Genomic DNA, 14951 nt, shown 5'->3' with positions numbered 1-14951 from the left:
TTTTGTGATGTGTATATTTTATCAAAACTAAAAAGAAGAAAAAAAAAGATCATGGCTATGGTCATTCCCTACTCTCCTTGCTTCTTCAGGCCATTTATAAGATGGGAACAAAGACTTTAACAAGCATTAAAAAAATTCCTAAGGGGAAGGTGTAAACAGGCAGAGACAAATGCATGATATAGGACCATCAAATTAAAAGTGACACTTCTCTATAATTAACCCACAATTTCTCAGCAAAGTAATATCTGTGGGCTGATACTGGAAAAAGGCCAGTTCCATAAGCTATTTAATTTTTTCTGGATAGGGTGTAATATAACTGTTAAAGCCATAAAAGATACCATATGGCATCAAAGAAAGGGAAAAAAGGAGCTCTTTTTTTGTTGTTGTTATTCAATGAACAATCAGTTCTCTATTCTCCTAAGAAAAATTAAGGTACCATTAAGGGAAAAAATTCAGAAGTGTCAAGAAGACATATCCAGAATGGAAAGAAAGTTGAATAGATTAATAAAATGAGGATTCCTTTAGCTATATTTGATGGAGTCCTGCAGAGAAAAAAATTCCAGCTAGGCAGCATTGAGACATAGTTTATTAATGCAGTTTCTCCCACAGCAGGACACAGAAAGAGAAATTGGTAAAACAGTCACATTAAAAAATTATGACTCCTACATCTGATCTTTATGAATACACAGAAAAGAAACTGTCCCCTTGAGTCGTCCTTGGGCCATGTTGAGGCAGAGATGCAAAGAACATATTTTTTTCCTTCCAAAGCCACGCAACAACACTATTTGCTCCCAGATGGCAGGAACAGACTGAAAGTTATGTCCCACCCACATTTAGGGGATCTCGAAGGTGTTTATAAAAAGACCCTAGGTGAGATTTTGAGCAGTTCTTCCAATTACGTTTTGAAATATACTTCAGTCTTTTGTTTTTAAAGAGTGTAGAAAATTGAAATCTGCTTGTATTCCCTTTGGGGAAAAAATTATAATAGGTGGTGAACTGGTTATAAATGGAATTTCCCTAGAATCTTAGAGCTGGAAAGGAGCTTACCAATCACCTAATCCAGTATTTTGCATAGTGTAGACTATGCCGCACTGATGAGTTATTAAATCACTTTAGAGGGTAACGACTAGCACTGGGAAGTAGAGGAAGAGGAGGAATAGAATAAAGTTGAATTGAATATAAAAGTGTGGGGGCTTCCCTGGTGGCACAGCGGTTGAGAGTCCGCCTGCCGATGCAGGGGACATGGGTTCATGCCCCGGTCCGGGCAGATCCCACATGCCGTGGAGCGGCTGGGCCCGTGAGCCATGGCCGCTGAGCCTGCGCATCCGGAGCCTGTGCTCCGCAACGGGAGAGGCCACAACAGTGAGAGGCCCGCGTACCGCAAAAAAAAAAAAAAAAAGAAGTGTGTTGTACAGACTGTTTCGTGGAACTTGTTTCAGTTGAGTGTGTGTGTGTGTGTGTGTATGGGCACGCGTGCGCACATGCTGGGTCACAAGGTAAAGTGTGTGTCTTACTGTGAGTTCTGGTGACAAAAATAGTAAACTCACTAGTCTAATCAAACACCCCCTGTTCCAGGTAAGACACCTGGAGCCAGAGAGGGAAATGAATTTCCCAAGTCACATGACTCAGAAGTAGCCTGAATCTCTTGACTCGCAATATCCTTTCCACTTGACTCTAATGATCAAAGTATGCTTGGAGGTGGGTGTCAGCTCTTGCCCTGTGATTTCCATCCACCTCGGCAGCTGACATTCTATTTCTTTCTGGAGCAATTCCTGTGCTTCTGGGTCAACCGGAGTCCCCACTCTTTCTTTAATACTCCTGCCAACCTTACACCACAGGGATCAGTGGCTCTGTGGGAGAGGGCAGATGTGTGGAGGGACAAATAATCAGTGCCCAGGCTTGGATGATCCATGGCAGCTGGGTAGCTCAGAAGGTGCACAATTCCACAGCTTACTGCTCCCTGGAGCTGATGAGCCATATGAGAAAGAGAATCACAGCCTCCCTGTGAAAAAGAGGGGGCTGCATGTGACAACTCACACAGAGGGCAATCTCAGAAAGGAGACAACCAGCTGACAACTGTGGGCTTTAGGTAATTCCTGCCAGACTCATGCACTCTGGCTGGTTTTCCTGAGCCAAAATAGAAGCATGTAGAAGGTGTTCTATGATTGCAGAGATACAGCAGGATTATGAAAGAGGAGCCTGCCTGGGACCCAAAATGCCTCTGGTTTTGACTTAAGAAAATGGTCTATCCCACGAATAAACAAACACTCCATATTGCATTTACCCTGTGCCAGGCACTGTTCTGAGAATGTTACAAATAGTTACTCATTTAATCCACGTAACCAACCTCTAGGCCTTAAGAGCTCCTAACTGCAGTGGTAGGCGGAAGGTGAAGTGTTGAGAGGTGTTAAAATAATTTGTTTTTCTCCCTGATTTGAAGACAGGAGGGCAAGTACTCTTAATAGAGTTTAGAACTATGTCATTGACAAAGTGAATTAATCAACAGTCAAATCCAGGGAATAAAGGTCAACTGCCCACTTTCTCCTGGCAGAAGGAAATTGGAGGAGGATTGTTCTTCTTGCAAAGATGCATCACTTTTTGATGCTTTCCAGAAGTGATGATGGGTTTGCAATGATCTATCTACTCAAAAAAAAATCACCCTCGTATATTTGTAGTATAGCTGCCTGTGGTACAGGGGGTCTGCTTGGGTCCTGAAACCACCCACTCGAGCCCACACAGAGATCAAGCCTCTGCCCCTGGCCATATGATCCAGTGCTTTGCATAGGATCATATGCTAGAATAGGGTTCTCAAGCACTTAAAAATTAGTTTATTACTAAGTTCAAAAAGTGGACCTCAACTTGGACATTTTTAGATTTTTTTCATTCTACTAATGAAAATTATTAGAAATTTACTGAAGTTTAAGAAAGGCAGGAATTTTTTTTTTTTTTTTTTTTTTTTTTTTTTTTTTGCGGTACGCGGGCCTCTCACTGTTGTGGCCTCTCCCGCTGCGGAGCACAGGCTCCGGACGCGCAGGCTCAGCGGCCATGGCCCACGGGCCCAGCTGCTCCACGGCATGTGGGATCTTCCTGGACCGGGGCACGAACCCATGTCCCCTGCATCGGCAGGCGGACTCTCAACCACTGCGCCACCAGGGAAGCCCTGTTTTGTTTTTTTTAAGAGCAATACGAAGTGAGTTTTTTTAAAGTACCTATGTGTGTCCTTATGTTTTATATGTTAACATTTAAATCCCACAATTCTCTGAATGAATCTCCATTTCATAAATGAGGGAACTAAGTTAAATGACTTGCTGAAAGTAAATAGGTGAGGGACAGAATTCAGAATATAGTCTGCCTGCAGAACCTCTTACTCTTTTACATCATGCTGCAGCCTGAAAGTTCTTTTTCTTTTTCTTCATCTGAAAAATGATTTGGTCCTAGCAGCATTCACTGACCATGGCAAAACATTAATTGATCTTTCCATGTCACAGACTACCGATTATCCAGAAGGAATAGCAACAGATAAAACCTCTTCTCTATAATTAAGTCTTGGTTCCCTAAACAACTCCACCATGTAATTAAACTTATTTCTCGAACAGGCAGATATAGTTCACTAAAGAATCTGAGAAGAGCCATTTAAATGATGCTTCGTTTCTTGCACTGGGTTAACCATGGTCAAGTCTGGGCTTGAAACTGAAGTTTAGGAGGAATGTGGAGAATGCAGCTGGCCCAGAATTTACCAGTGCAGAAGTTATATGGGAGTCAGGGTATATTTCCTGTGCATCTGTGAAACGTCTAACTTAGCTCTGCCCATGGTTTTCCTCCATGAACATGTCGGGTAAGCATGCACATTGCTGAATATTTATCCTTTTCTTGGAGCAGCCTCTGCTGATTTGGGCAGGAAATCTCATATAGTTATCAATCATCAGAAATGGAAAATGTTTCTTTTTGAAAGAGGTAACTATCAGAGGTTTCACATTAACAATGTCTTGAAAAAGATGTATTTGCCATTATCACTACCCTGTATCACGAAAATATTTGGCTTACACTACAAACTTTATGGACTCTTTTGAGCTGGCTTAGCAGAGGCACTGAAACATAAGGATGGCATTAAATCGTTAAATTACACGCTGTGTTGTAATGCACAGTGAGAAGGGAAACCCACAGAGATTTAATACCATCACGAGTCTATAAAACCCTAGGTTTACAAATGCAAGTCAAATAAAAATCTATTAAAGTAGCCAAATGTTGCTTTGAGTTAAAGGTCGTTAAATAAAAAGATAATAGGCAAGATCATTTGGACCCACGTATCAAAATAAAATGCCAAGATAAAACACCAATGGGTCATAAAAAAAAAAAAAAGACACAAACTGACTGCCTCTCCTCTCCCCTATGAGTCAAAAAGAAGCTTAAGAAAATACAGAGACATTTCCTGTTTGAAGTCACCAAGAAGTAAGGGTCCAAATGCCATATACAAAGTACTACACACATTCCTGGTTTCACAATGGCTGCTCTGAGGGGACCATGCAATTAGTACTTGGGGGGGGTGGGGAACAGTACAATCTCTTAAGAGAGCTGGATGAGTCCAGATGTTGGAGATTATGATCTCCTGGATGCAATGGAATTTATGCTGGGAGATTAAAGAGAAGAATTAATTCATGACTTTCTCTACCTGTATGCAGTATGTGCTCAGCTTATTATCTGTACACATCGTGATGCATGGTACTTACAATGCTGAAAATCAGGTGCAACACATGACCACAGCAGTTAAGTTTAAGGGGGGGGGGCATTTGTCATATTTTAGTCTATACGTCTGGTTCTATCATATTTGCCAAATGATTAATATAGGACTAAACTACAGTGAAATCCTTTTATATCACAGTTTTATTTGCTAGGAAATAGAATACTTTCCGTCCATGTCTCTCTCCACCATCCCGCATGTTCTATGCTGAACTCTGAAATTTCCAGCACTAGGGTTCATTTGAGTGAGCAGGACAGGGAATCTGCTCTTGTCTTTGTTCAATTCTATAAGTTCCATGGTCACAGCTGGGATATACATGCGTCCTTTGTTTTAAAAGCACATCCACAAGGGAGAAACCTTAGAGCTTATTCTAAAACCAGACAGGGCATCAGATACCTCAAACAGTTAAAACCACAGGAATTAAATTCTAAATTTTAAACTCCCTTTTATTGAAATATAAGTTTGTTTAGTATATTTACACCACACTTTATGCACATATATACACATAGAAGGCAAATTTTGTCAAATAAAAAAAGTTTTTCTTAATAAAAAATTAAAATAAAAACAAAGTAAAGTGCATGAAACTTTTTTTTTTTCCCTTCTGGTGAACATCATCATTGACAAAATTATGAACGGTTGGGAAGGGGGAGGAAGAAGAAATTCATTATTTGAATCAATGCATACAGCCGGTCCTGCATTTGTAGCCTTCAGGCTGAAATGACAAGCTGTAAGGAACAAGTCAGACAAATTGCCGGCGTCTGCAGGACTCCCTCCATTCTGCAGGTCCTGCTCCCTTTGTCCTATTGGGAGCGGTTCCCCAGCTCTTAACAGTGATCTCACCATCACCGAGCCGGAACAAAGGGAGAACACAGGAAGGGGGCTCCACCAGCCAATGTCATAGCCCTGCTCCGGGGCCACCAGCGCTGCGTTTGGTAGGAAACTGCAGAATTAGCTCAATGGCTCAAATAGAAGTTTTCCTTTTTCGGAAGGGGAATGAGGGGGCCAAGAAATAGGATGTATCTCCCACAGAGACGGCCACCCGGGGGCCAAACTCCGGCAGCAGCCAGTTTCTTTGGATGCAAACTCCGTGCTGGCACAGGGAAGAATCCTTTTATAGGCTGGGTGGAGGAAATGTTACACTTCTCGCCTCGGTGAGTTCGTCCTCCCAGAACTTTGAAAGGACACAGCTTGGGACTGAGAGAAAGGGGCAGGTGGGTAAAGCTGAAGTTTTTAGCCGTCTTCGCGCTCGGGTCTCCGGCTGGGCGTTGGCCGGCTGGTCCCAGGCGGTGGCTGAGGCGACGGCCCTTCCCCCATCATCCATTCCCCAGCCAGGGGTCTCTCTCTCTCCTCTTCCTCCGGGGGATGCTAAGTCCCCGGTCGGCGGCCGTACTTAGCCTTACAGTGCAAAATGTGCTTGGCGAGGAAGTCGAGGCGGCGCTGCAGCAGCTGAGCGTGGGGGTCGGCGAGGGCGGCCAGCTCCGGGAAGCGAGGCTCGTGGTGCTGGTAGAGGCGCAGCAGCCGGGCGGCCGCATCCTGGCCGCGGTGCAGCTCCAGGACGCGCCGCGCAGTCCGCTCGCGGAACACGCACACTGACTGCAGCAGCGGCTCGTTATACTTGTCCCACATGCCCGCCACCCGGTAGCCGTGCACCAAGCCCGCCTCGTTGTCCAGAAAGACCAGCGCCCCGCCCGGGCCGCGGTGCAGGTTGCTCGTGGCGCGCTGCATGACCCGCGGGTCCCACTGCAGGCTGAAGAGGTTGCTGACAAGCCGGTCAAAGTTGGCCGTCAGGTAGTCGAAGAGGATCAAGTCGGTCCATTGTACCAGGTCTACCAGCTCCGCCCGGCTGCGGTTGGCCAGCTCGCCCCCCGTGGCGCGCAGGGGCCGCAGATGGCCGTCCTCAGAGCGCCAGGGCGCGGGCACCACCACGTCCGTGAGGTTGGGCAGCCAGCGAGTCAGGCTCACCACGCTGCCCTCAGTCCAGTGAGCGGCACGAAGCTCCTCCTGCACCTGAGCCCACTGAGCGCCCCGAGCCTCCACCCGGGCCAGTGCCAGCGGCGGCACGTGGTGCTGGAGGCCCAGCAAGCGCGCCAGGTAGTAGGATAGGGCCTCGCCCTGTATCTGCTCGGGGTTGATGCCATAGCGCACGCAGGCGCGGGTGCCGTCGGCGAAGCGGGCCAGCCGGTTGGAGCTGCGCCCGCAGCCCCCACGCTCCAGGGCCACCACCCGGGCGCCGCGCGCCGCCTCCAGCCAAGACGCCGCCTGGGCCTCCGAGAAGCCCCGGGGCACCTGCTCCTCCAGGCCGCGGCTCCAGAAGACGCCCCCGTGCACCGCGGCGCGTTCCTCAGGCCAGGGCCGTCCGGTTGGCACGTGTCGCCTGCGCTCACCCGGGGGCTGCCCAGGCGGGCCATCTGCGCCCGCCGCCAAGGTGAGCAGCGCTCGGAAAGTTTTCAGGGAGCCGCCACGGGCGTCCCGCGCCAGGGGCGGGGGCAGAGGGACGCGAGGCGCGGGCTCCCGGCCGCCGCTCCGGGCCGGGCGCCGCGGGAGTCGGTCTTCCGGCGGCCGGGAGGCGGGCAGCTCGGTCCGCGGCGGCAGGAGCCCGCCCCACAGCGCCAGCAGCGAGCCCAGCGCCAGCAGCCAGAGCCCCGCGGTGGCGGAGGCGCCCCGCATCCTCCTGCCCATGCTCCCCCGGCCGCGCCGGTGCCGCCGCCGCTTCAAGCCGAGCCCAGGAGCCCGGGTCCCGGCGGCGACGCGGGCTCGGCAGCTCGTTGGCTCCGGGGTTCCGGGCGCCTCAGCTCCATCGCTGCCGCGGGGCGCTGCGGGGCTCTGCCCGGCACTGAGAACTCGCCTCGCTGCCGCTTCCCAGCTGCTTTTGTATTTCGCTGTGAGACCCTCCGGCGGGCGCAATTCACAGGCGCCCGGACCACGTGGGAGAGATGGAGGATTCCCCCTCCCCCTCCTCCGCCGCCGCTCCCCGCCCCCTTCCCCTCCTCTTCCCTTTAAAGCGGCGATGGCTCCTTCCAAGCGGGAGAAGCGGTCCCACACTCAGTCGGGGGCTTAGGGGCCGGGAGCAGGAAGCCAGGCAGGCGGCGCCCGCGCGGGGGCGTCGGAGCGGGCGGCACAGAGCTGGAGTCGCGCTGGGTGGGTGAGACGCGCCGCTCGCTCTCGCGGGGGTTGGAGTGGTCGTGGAGTCCCTTTGCCTGGGCGGCTCCTGGCCTCCAGCAAAGTTCAGACTAACCCCCAGCACGCTCCCGGCGCCGCCCGGGGTGGATTGGGGCAGGTCCCTTTGCCTTCTCCGTTTCCGACGGTGGGTGTGATTCACCCTGCCTATGTAAACCCCTGGGGAGCTCTCCGAGCCACTGAGGAGGTGACTCCAGCCGGGTTAGAAGAACCATCTGTAGCAAACAACTTTGAACCGACACCTCCTTTCCCAAGCACGGTCACCACACTGGTCACTGAGGACTGTGCGCTTTGAGGTTGGTCGCTCCGCCTTTCCCGAGGGCCCCACCGGGAATTCAGCCTTGCTGTACAAGAACCCCTAGGCAGGTTCCATTCAACAAACTGTCCTCGGTTCTGGTCACAGAGCATTAAAATCCACAGATGAGGTCCCGTGCTCACGGAGCTCACATTCTAGGGAGATGTTCAGGTTGCCAGGAGAGCCTTACAACTCAGGATCCGACTTAGTGCGGAGGAGGGGGCCTTGGAGACCGTTTCTCTACGAAACGATACTATTTTGCCCATGAGGAAACTGAGGCACAGAGATGGGATGGGGCTTGCTCAAGATCCCAGAAGTAGCAAGTGGAGAAACTAAAATTCAAACTGGGGTCTCTGGGCAACATGCCACTTGATTTTCCCTCTATCAAGAAAGTTCACTATTTTTATCAAGTTGCCAGCATTCTCGTTTTTTAAAAACTCACTGTCACGTTATGCCCCAAATGTGATTTTCCATTCAATGAATGAAAAACAAAAAACCGAAAAAGAACAAACCCATATTGTATTTGACTTACTGGTTTAATGGTTTAAGGGAAGAAGTGGTTGGGGGGAGGGGTGGAGGAGCAAAAAAAAAAATAATAATAATAAAAAAGAAGAAGTAAACAGCAAACCACATTGTCTTCCAGCCACTTTTGGGTTCAATCCACCAGGAAGACTCTTGGGTAAGAATCGGCTCTCCCTCTTACCTCTCTGCGTGAGGCCCTGTCCCAGATGTAAACCAAGATTTCCCAGGTGAGACACAAGACAAGGGGGTGGGGGTGGAATCCACCTGTGAAAGCAGGAGTTCGAAATTTGTTTCCTTTCATGTGTTTCTTTTGTCTTTACGCCCCCCCCCCGCCATCAGATGCAACTGGGGGTTTTCAACTGCCTCAGCTCATTACCTGGCACTGATTATATTTTCTTCTCCAAAGAATGAACATTTTAAGAAACCCTAAGGTTTGTGACTAAGCAGAGGCATCCAGAGACCACATCTAGGGACTTCCAGAGCTGACCCAGTGTACCCTCAAGTGTTTCCATATTGGCTGAAGTGTGGGGTCTTGGTTGAATCTCTTCTGCACCCCATGGTGGCTGCCTCATGCCTTTGTATAGATCTTATCTGATGATGAAATGACTATTACTATACTACCTTAATTCATTAAAAGGTACCATCTTCCTGCTCTGTGCAAGCTCCTTACCCCTATCTTTCCCTAGAAGGCAGGGACTATATCTTAACAACTTTCTATTTGTCTTACTACCTAATATAGGATATTGCACTAAAAAGGTGCTCAATAAATTGAATTTAATTTTTTGTCTTTTGGTTTAACTTCTGAGAATTTTTTTTTTTTTTTGAATGCATTGCTTTCAGCTTGGGTAAACTGTAAGCAAGATCTCCACCTTGTGGGCATTAAGTAGAATATCATCTAACTAGAAAGAAGTATACATTTTCAGCAGGTCGGTTAATTGTTTAAGTTCAAGTCTGAGACTATTACTTGGCTACCATGGCCCATGCCATGTCCTGGGGGATATGGGGAAATCCAGAGTAGTTGGTGTCTCTGTGTTTGTAGCTGTTAAAAAAAACTATAAGTAACTATAAGGTATAGTTCACTGTAAACTTTGCGAGGGGTCCGTCTTGTCTGTTGTTCTATGGCTGCCTGGCACAATGCCTGGTACTTAGTGGGTGTTCAGGAACAATTTGCTCAATAAATCATTGGAATGTTAATAAGATAAAGCTCTGCAAGTAGCATGTATCAAGGTTTTTTTGTTTGTTTGTTTGTTGTTTTTACCGTACTCGGACCTCTCACTGTTATGGCCTCTCCCGTTGCGGGGCACAGCCTCCGGACGCGCAGTCTCAGCGGCCATGGCTCATAGGCCCAGCCGCTCCTGCGGCATGTGGGATCTTCCCGCACCGGGGTACGAACTCCTGTCCCCTGCATCAGTAGGCAGACTCTCAACCACTGCGCCACCAGGGAAGCCGTATCAAGGTATTTTTTAAAAAACTGCGTACCACTAAAAGATACAAAATAAGAGCTTTCATACATAAAAGGAAAAAAAATTGGTGACGGATCCACATAATGTAAGAGAAGGAAGCACATGATTTTCAATCTGGGAGGGATGACTTCAACTCAGATACCCCAAATCCCAGAATCTTCCAAGCACATTACCAGCATTGACGAAGAAACTAAAGCCTTAAAGCAGCCAGCTAGGATCTTACACCTCGGAAGATGGACTGACTCTATTGTAGCTCTTAGCCTGTAGCCACAGGACTGAATGCACTGGGTACCAGAACAGGATGCACTAATAGAAACTTGAACAAATGCATTGAAATGCAGAATTACAGAAAACCGCAGAAATAAAAGAGAAACAAAAAACAAACCCAAGGTAGAATGCAGTTTAAATGCATTACATAAGAGATATTTTTAGGCAGTGTTTAAAAACACTCCTCTGTTTACCCGTATGATGAAGACACTCCCATTCTTCTTTACTTCCTGGCCTGAGGACACCCCCCCACCTACTGCCATTCCCCTGGGGCTCCTTGGGAGGGCACAGGGCACAGTTCTTCACAATGTGTGACCTCAGGCCGGCCCCTCTGGCAGTTGCTTGGGGATGAGGGGAGGTGCTGTTCATCTTTCCCTACATAGGAACCTATTTTCACCTGGAGAACTTTCTTCACAGTCCTCAGAACTTCTCCCTGAGCCTCAGCTTCCAATTGCTTCACACTCATCCACAGTCCTGTTTGAAGGATGATCTGCTTCATAGAACAGTGCCTCCTGGGGAAGAGAGAGGAGGTGGATTTGAGGAGTTGAGGGTTGGGTGCAGGACAGCAGGCTGGGAGTTGGGAGATTTTCTAAGTCTGATATTTCTTCTTGCTGACTGTTTTCCTTTCTGGCTAGTTATTTCCCTTCTGTGAGTTCCAGTTTCCACATCTGAGAAACAAGGATAATAAATTCTACCTCCCTCACAGGATTGTTGTGAAGTTCCTGTGAGATGTTGATAATAACCTTACAACATTAGTAGCAAACGCTTATTGAGTGCTTATTATGGGCTTGGCACAGGACTGAGCCCTGCACGTGTGTTCTCCTTTCACCTTCCCAACCAGTAGTCTTGTCCCCACTGTACAGATGGGAAAACTGAAGCTTAGCCAGTAACTGGCCTGAAGTCACACAGCAAGTAAATGGCCGGGCTAAGATTCCAGAATGATGGAGGCCAAACTCTTTGCAAATTGTAAACTACTAGGAAGATGTCAGATATAAAAATTATTGAATTAAATCAAAGTAGATTCAATTCAGATTAAATTTTGCTTTGAAATGTTCTCTGTGGTTGCTATCAAGTGAAGCGGTTAAGAGTGTGAACCCTCAAGCCAGATTGTCCAGATTTAAAACTTACCAAGTGTGTGACTTTGAGTAAGTTACTTGACCTCTCTGTGCCTCAGTGTCCTCATCTATAAAACACAGTAATAATAGTGTTGGTATTATTGATACTAATTACAATAATATAATATCTGATGATTAACAGTAATTAATTAATAGTGAAAAACCTTACAGCTTATTGTGGTGATTAAATTAGATCCTGTATTTAAAACTCTTGAAAGGCTATCCAAGAGTCCACTATTTTTATAGTTTTTTTTTAAAAATTGAAGTATAGTTAATTTGCAATGTGTTAGTTTCAAGTGGATAGCAAAGTGATTCAGTTATGCATGTATATATCTTCTTTTTCAGATTCTTTTCCATTATAGCTTATTACAAGATACTGACTAGAGTTCCCTGTGCTATACAGTAGGTCCTGGTTGTTTATCTATTTTATACATAGTAGCGTGTATCTGTTAATCCCAAACTCCTAGTTTTTATCATTCCCTCTCCTTCCTGTTTCTCTGCTTTGTTGCCCAGATGGGGGTCTCCTTCTTTTCCTGTTGCTGTCTTCCACCAAGCCTCACTTGGGTCTTGAGAGACATGATACAGGTGGCGACCCTGACCAGTGCACCCTCTATGCCCCAGATGAGCATCCTCCCTGAAAATTTTGCTCCCTTCCTTCCCAGCTGGACCGTAGCAGGGTTCCCAGTGCAGCTCTTGTTGAAATCCCAGAGCCTCCAGCTAGCCTTGGGCAGCTGCCTTCCTCTCACTACTCTGCCTCATTCAATCCTAACCTTTCCTGGGTCTTCTGAGTTACAAGCCCCTCCCAAAATAGAGGCCCCCAAATTCACCCTCTAGATGCTTCTACAAAAGGGAAGAGTGGGAAAGACCATGTCAGGGAGAGGAGTACAATATTCCTTGAAACTGGGTATGACTCCTGCTTTAGCTGTTACTAGCTGTGTGACTTCAGGTAGCTTTCGAGTCTCTCTGGGCTGCAGTTTCATTATTTGTGTTTCCTTCTTCTCTACCCTGTCTCTGCCTAGGGTACATTATTTTCCTGCTTGGGGATCTTTTTCCTTTTCTTGGCATGTCTCTATTTGACCATGATCTGGATCTCCCAAGAATTGCATAACTGTCTCATCTTTACACACCTGGCTGTCAGGGGCAGGTAATATATACACCTGGCTCTAGGTAAATCTTGCTGGATAGCTGGAAGGAGGTCTGGAAACATACAGTATTTGCAATCAACTTGTCTGCCTGAATGAGTCCCGGTTTTAAGAACACACTGTGTTTCTGGAAAGAAAGTGTCACCCTTAATTTATGGTGAGACTAGTAGTTATATGATTCTCTTTATTCCATGTAGCTCTCTTTTTGATCTGCTTTTGGAAAAGGTTCCTGTAGCCACTGGTGTTGGAGGCCAGAATCTAAAGGTTGGAACACTGGTGAATTAATTTAGTAAATTTTAGAGCAGTTGCTGATACAATCTCTCAGTCATATATCGTCATACCCTAGTTACAGGGCATGATGATGGTAAAAATTCTGGACTGGGCATTTGGGGACGTGAATTTCTTTCTCTACTATAACTTAGTTCAACTGACATTTATTGTTCATGTGCCAAAGGCCAAAGAATTGGGTGAAAGTAATGGTGTCAGATATTCTCTTGTCCTTCACACCTGCATCAGGAAACATTGGTTGTCTTTTCTTCACCCTTCCCTTTCCCTTCCTTCTTCTTGGCAGGTCTCCATCCTTCTCCCTGTGCCTGGTGCTGGAGGGGAGGCTGAATCCTCATTGGGCTAAATCAGTCACAGTGCCTTCAACTTCCTTGCCAGTGTTGGCTTTAGGCACAGGCATATGACACCATTCTGGCTGGTGACACCTGAAGGGAAGTCCACAGGGAAGTTTCTGGAAAAGACGTCTGTGCTGTTACAAAAAGACGCAGAAAAATATGGCACTTTTCTCCATGGCTCAGGTCTAGATTTGAGGCCTGGAATTGGGGCTGTGATCATATAACTGCAAGGAGAGCTAAGTGGACACATTGAGGGTGGCAGAGCCGAAAGAGGGAAGGAACCTGGGTCCTTGGTGTTGTCACCAAGCTTCTGAATTAATCCGCTCTGGAGCCACCCTGCCTCTGGAGTTCCCTGGTGGTTTAATGCACTCTGAGTTGGGGTTTTTATTCTTTGCAGCCAAAAGATTCCTAAATGATATACCTCTCACATGGGAGCTTGCAAACCGGAAAGAGGGCAAACATATAAACAGAACTCTTCCATCACACCTGTGCTGCTGGGAAGGCAGTGTGTTGTCATATTTTGGTACATGTGCTCGGCAGCCAAGCTGAGTCTTGCACTTACCAGCTGTGCTGTCTTGGGAAAGTCACTTAACCTGTTAACTAATCCGATAAATGGATGGTGATAACTGCACCTGCCTCGTAATATTATTGTGTGGATGAAATGCACATTAAGCACTAAGTAAGTGCTCAATAAATATTATCACTTGCTCTAGCTATTAAGGAAATGGCAACCACACAAGAGCCCAGAGGAGGGAGCAACTAATTCTATTAGAGAAGGTCAGGAAGGCTTCACCAGGGAGGCAGATGTGAAGCTGGTCTTGAAGGGTAACTGGGGGTTTGCAGGTCAGGGTTTGAGGAGGAAGAACATTGGGGCAAGCAGAGAGATCAGCATGTGAGCTCATTTCTACAACTTTCAGGAGCTCAATTTCCTCATCCTTAAAAGATTTGAGTGTGCTGGATTAGCTTAATCCTCTTTTGATAAAAGAAACAAATCTCAGGCCCCCTCCCTAGATTGAGAAGCGCCAGATGGCAGACTCTCCACGGCCCCTTTATCACTCACCTATCATTTTTCAGCCACGCTGGAGAAATTCACTCGACAAACATTTGCCACTGAAGAAAGTGACTCTCGCTGGCTTCGTTGATTCCTTTGTTCATTGCAGCCCAGAGCCTTACCTGCTGCATAATTAGCAATGCTGTGCTTCCTCAGCTTCCCCAGGCTCTGTGCATCTCATCAGTCAGATAGATGCTGAAGCTTAATTAAGCTTGTAAAGCTTTCTGATTTCCTTAGATGAAAGGTGGCCCATAAGTACCAGGTTTTATTTTGGTGGCTCCTGCCAACGGTTATTATAAATGGGACTTAGTGCCACGTGGCTGAGCTCTTAGTGTGTTAATGTGTCAAGACCAATCGAGGCTGCCGAGGGCAGAGATATTTTCATAATGGTTCCATCATAGGCGGTGGGTGTTAATGGAAGTGGCTGTGAAAAAAAAAAGTATTGCAGGCAGTGAAACCAGACTAGAGGTGGTTGCAAGTGAAATATTGGCAGCTCCTAGGATCTCCATCATAATCATTAGCTATATTAGCCTTGGAGCCATTCTTCTGCCATCTCTTCTA

The 14951-nt window shown here is 47.2% G+C and overlaps 2 protein-coding genes across 2 annotated transcripts in view; one reads left to right on the top strand and one right to left on the bottom strand.

Annotated features, from left to right (window-relative positions):
* Positions 1-5223: 5223 nt before the first annotated feature.
* On the bottom strand, positions 5224-7492 carry FJX1 (four-jointed box kinase 1). The gene has a single exon (XM_081239307.1). The coding sequence runs from the start codon at positions 7415-7417 to the stop codon at positions 6104-6106; it is 1314 nt and encodes a 437-aa protein (XP_081095433.1). The 5' UTR covers positions 7418-7492; the 3' UTR covers positions 5224-6103.
* A 1123-nt stretch (positions 7493-8615) lies between these two features.
* The window catches only part of PAMR1 (peptidase domain containing associated with muscle regeneration 1), a 170357-nt gene continuing 164021 nt past the window's right edge, over positions 8616-14951 (top strand). Inside the window, exon 1 of the mRNA XM_081241402.1 lies at positions 8616-8959. The gene's annotated coding sequence lies outside the window, so the exon portion shown is untranslated. The remainder of the gene's footprint in view (positions 8960-14951) is intronic.

Source organism: Mesoplodon bidens, assembly GCF_964165515.1.
Source record: "Mesoplodon bidens genome assembly, chromosome: 7".
Taxonomy (NCBI): domain Eukaryota; kingdom Metazoa; phylum Chordata; class Mammalia; order Artiodactyla; family Ziphiidae; genus Mesoplodon; species Mesoplodon bidens.
The sequence above is the reverse complement of the archived record's forward strand: the minus strand, read 5'-3'. Positions and strand labels throughout refer to the sequence as shown.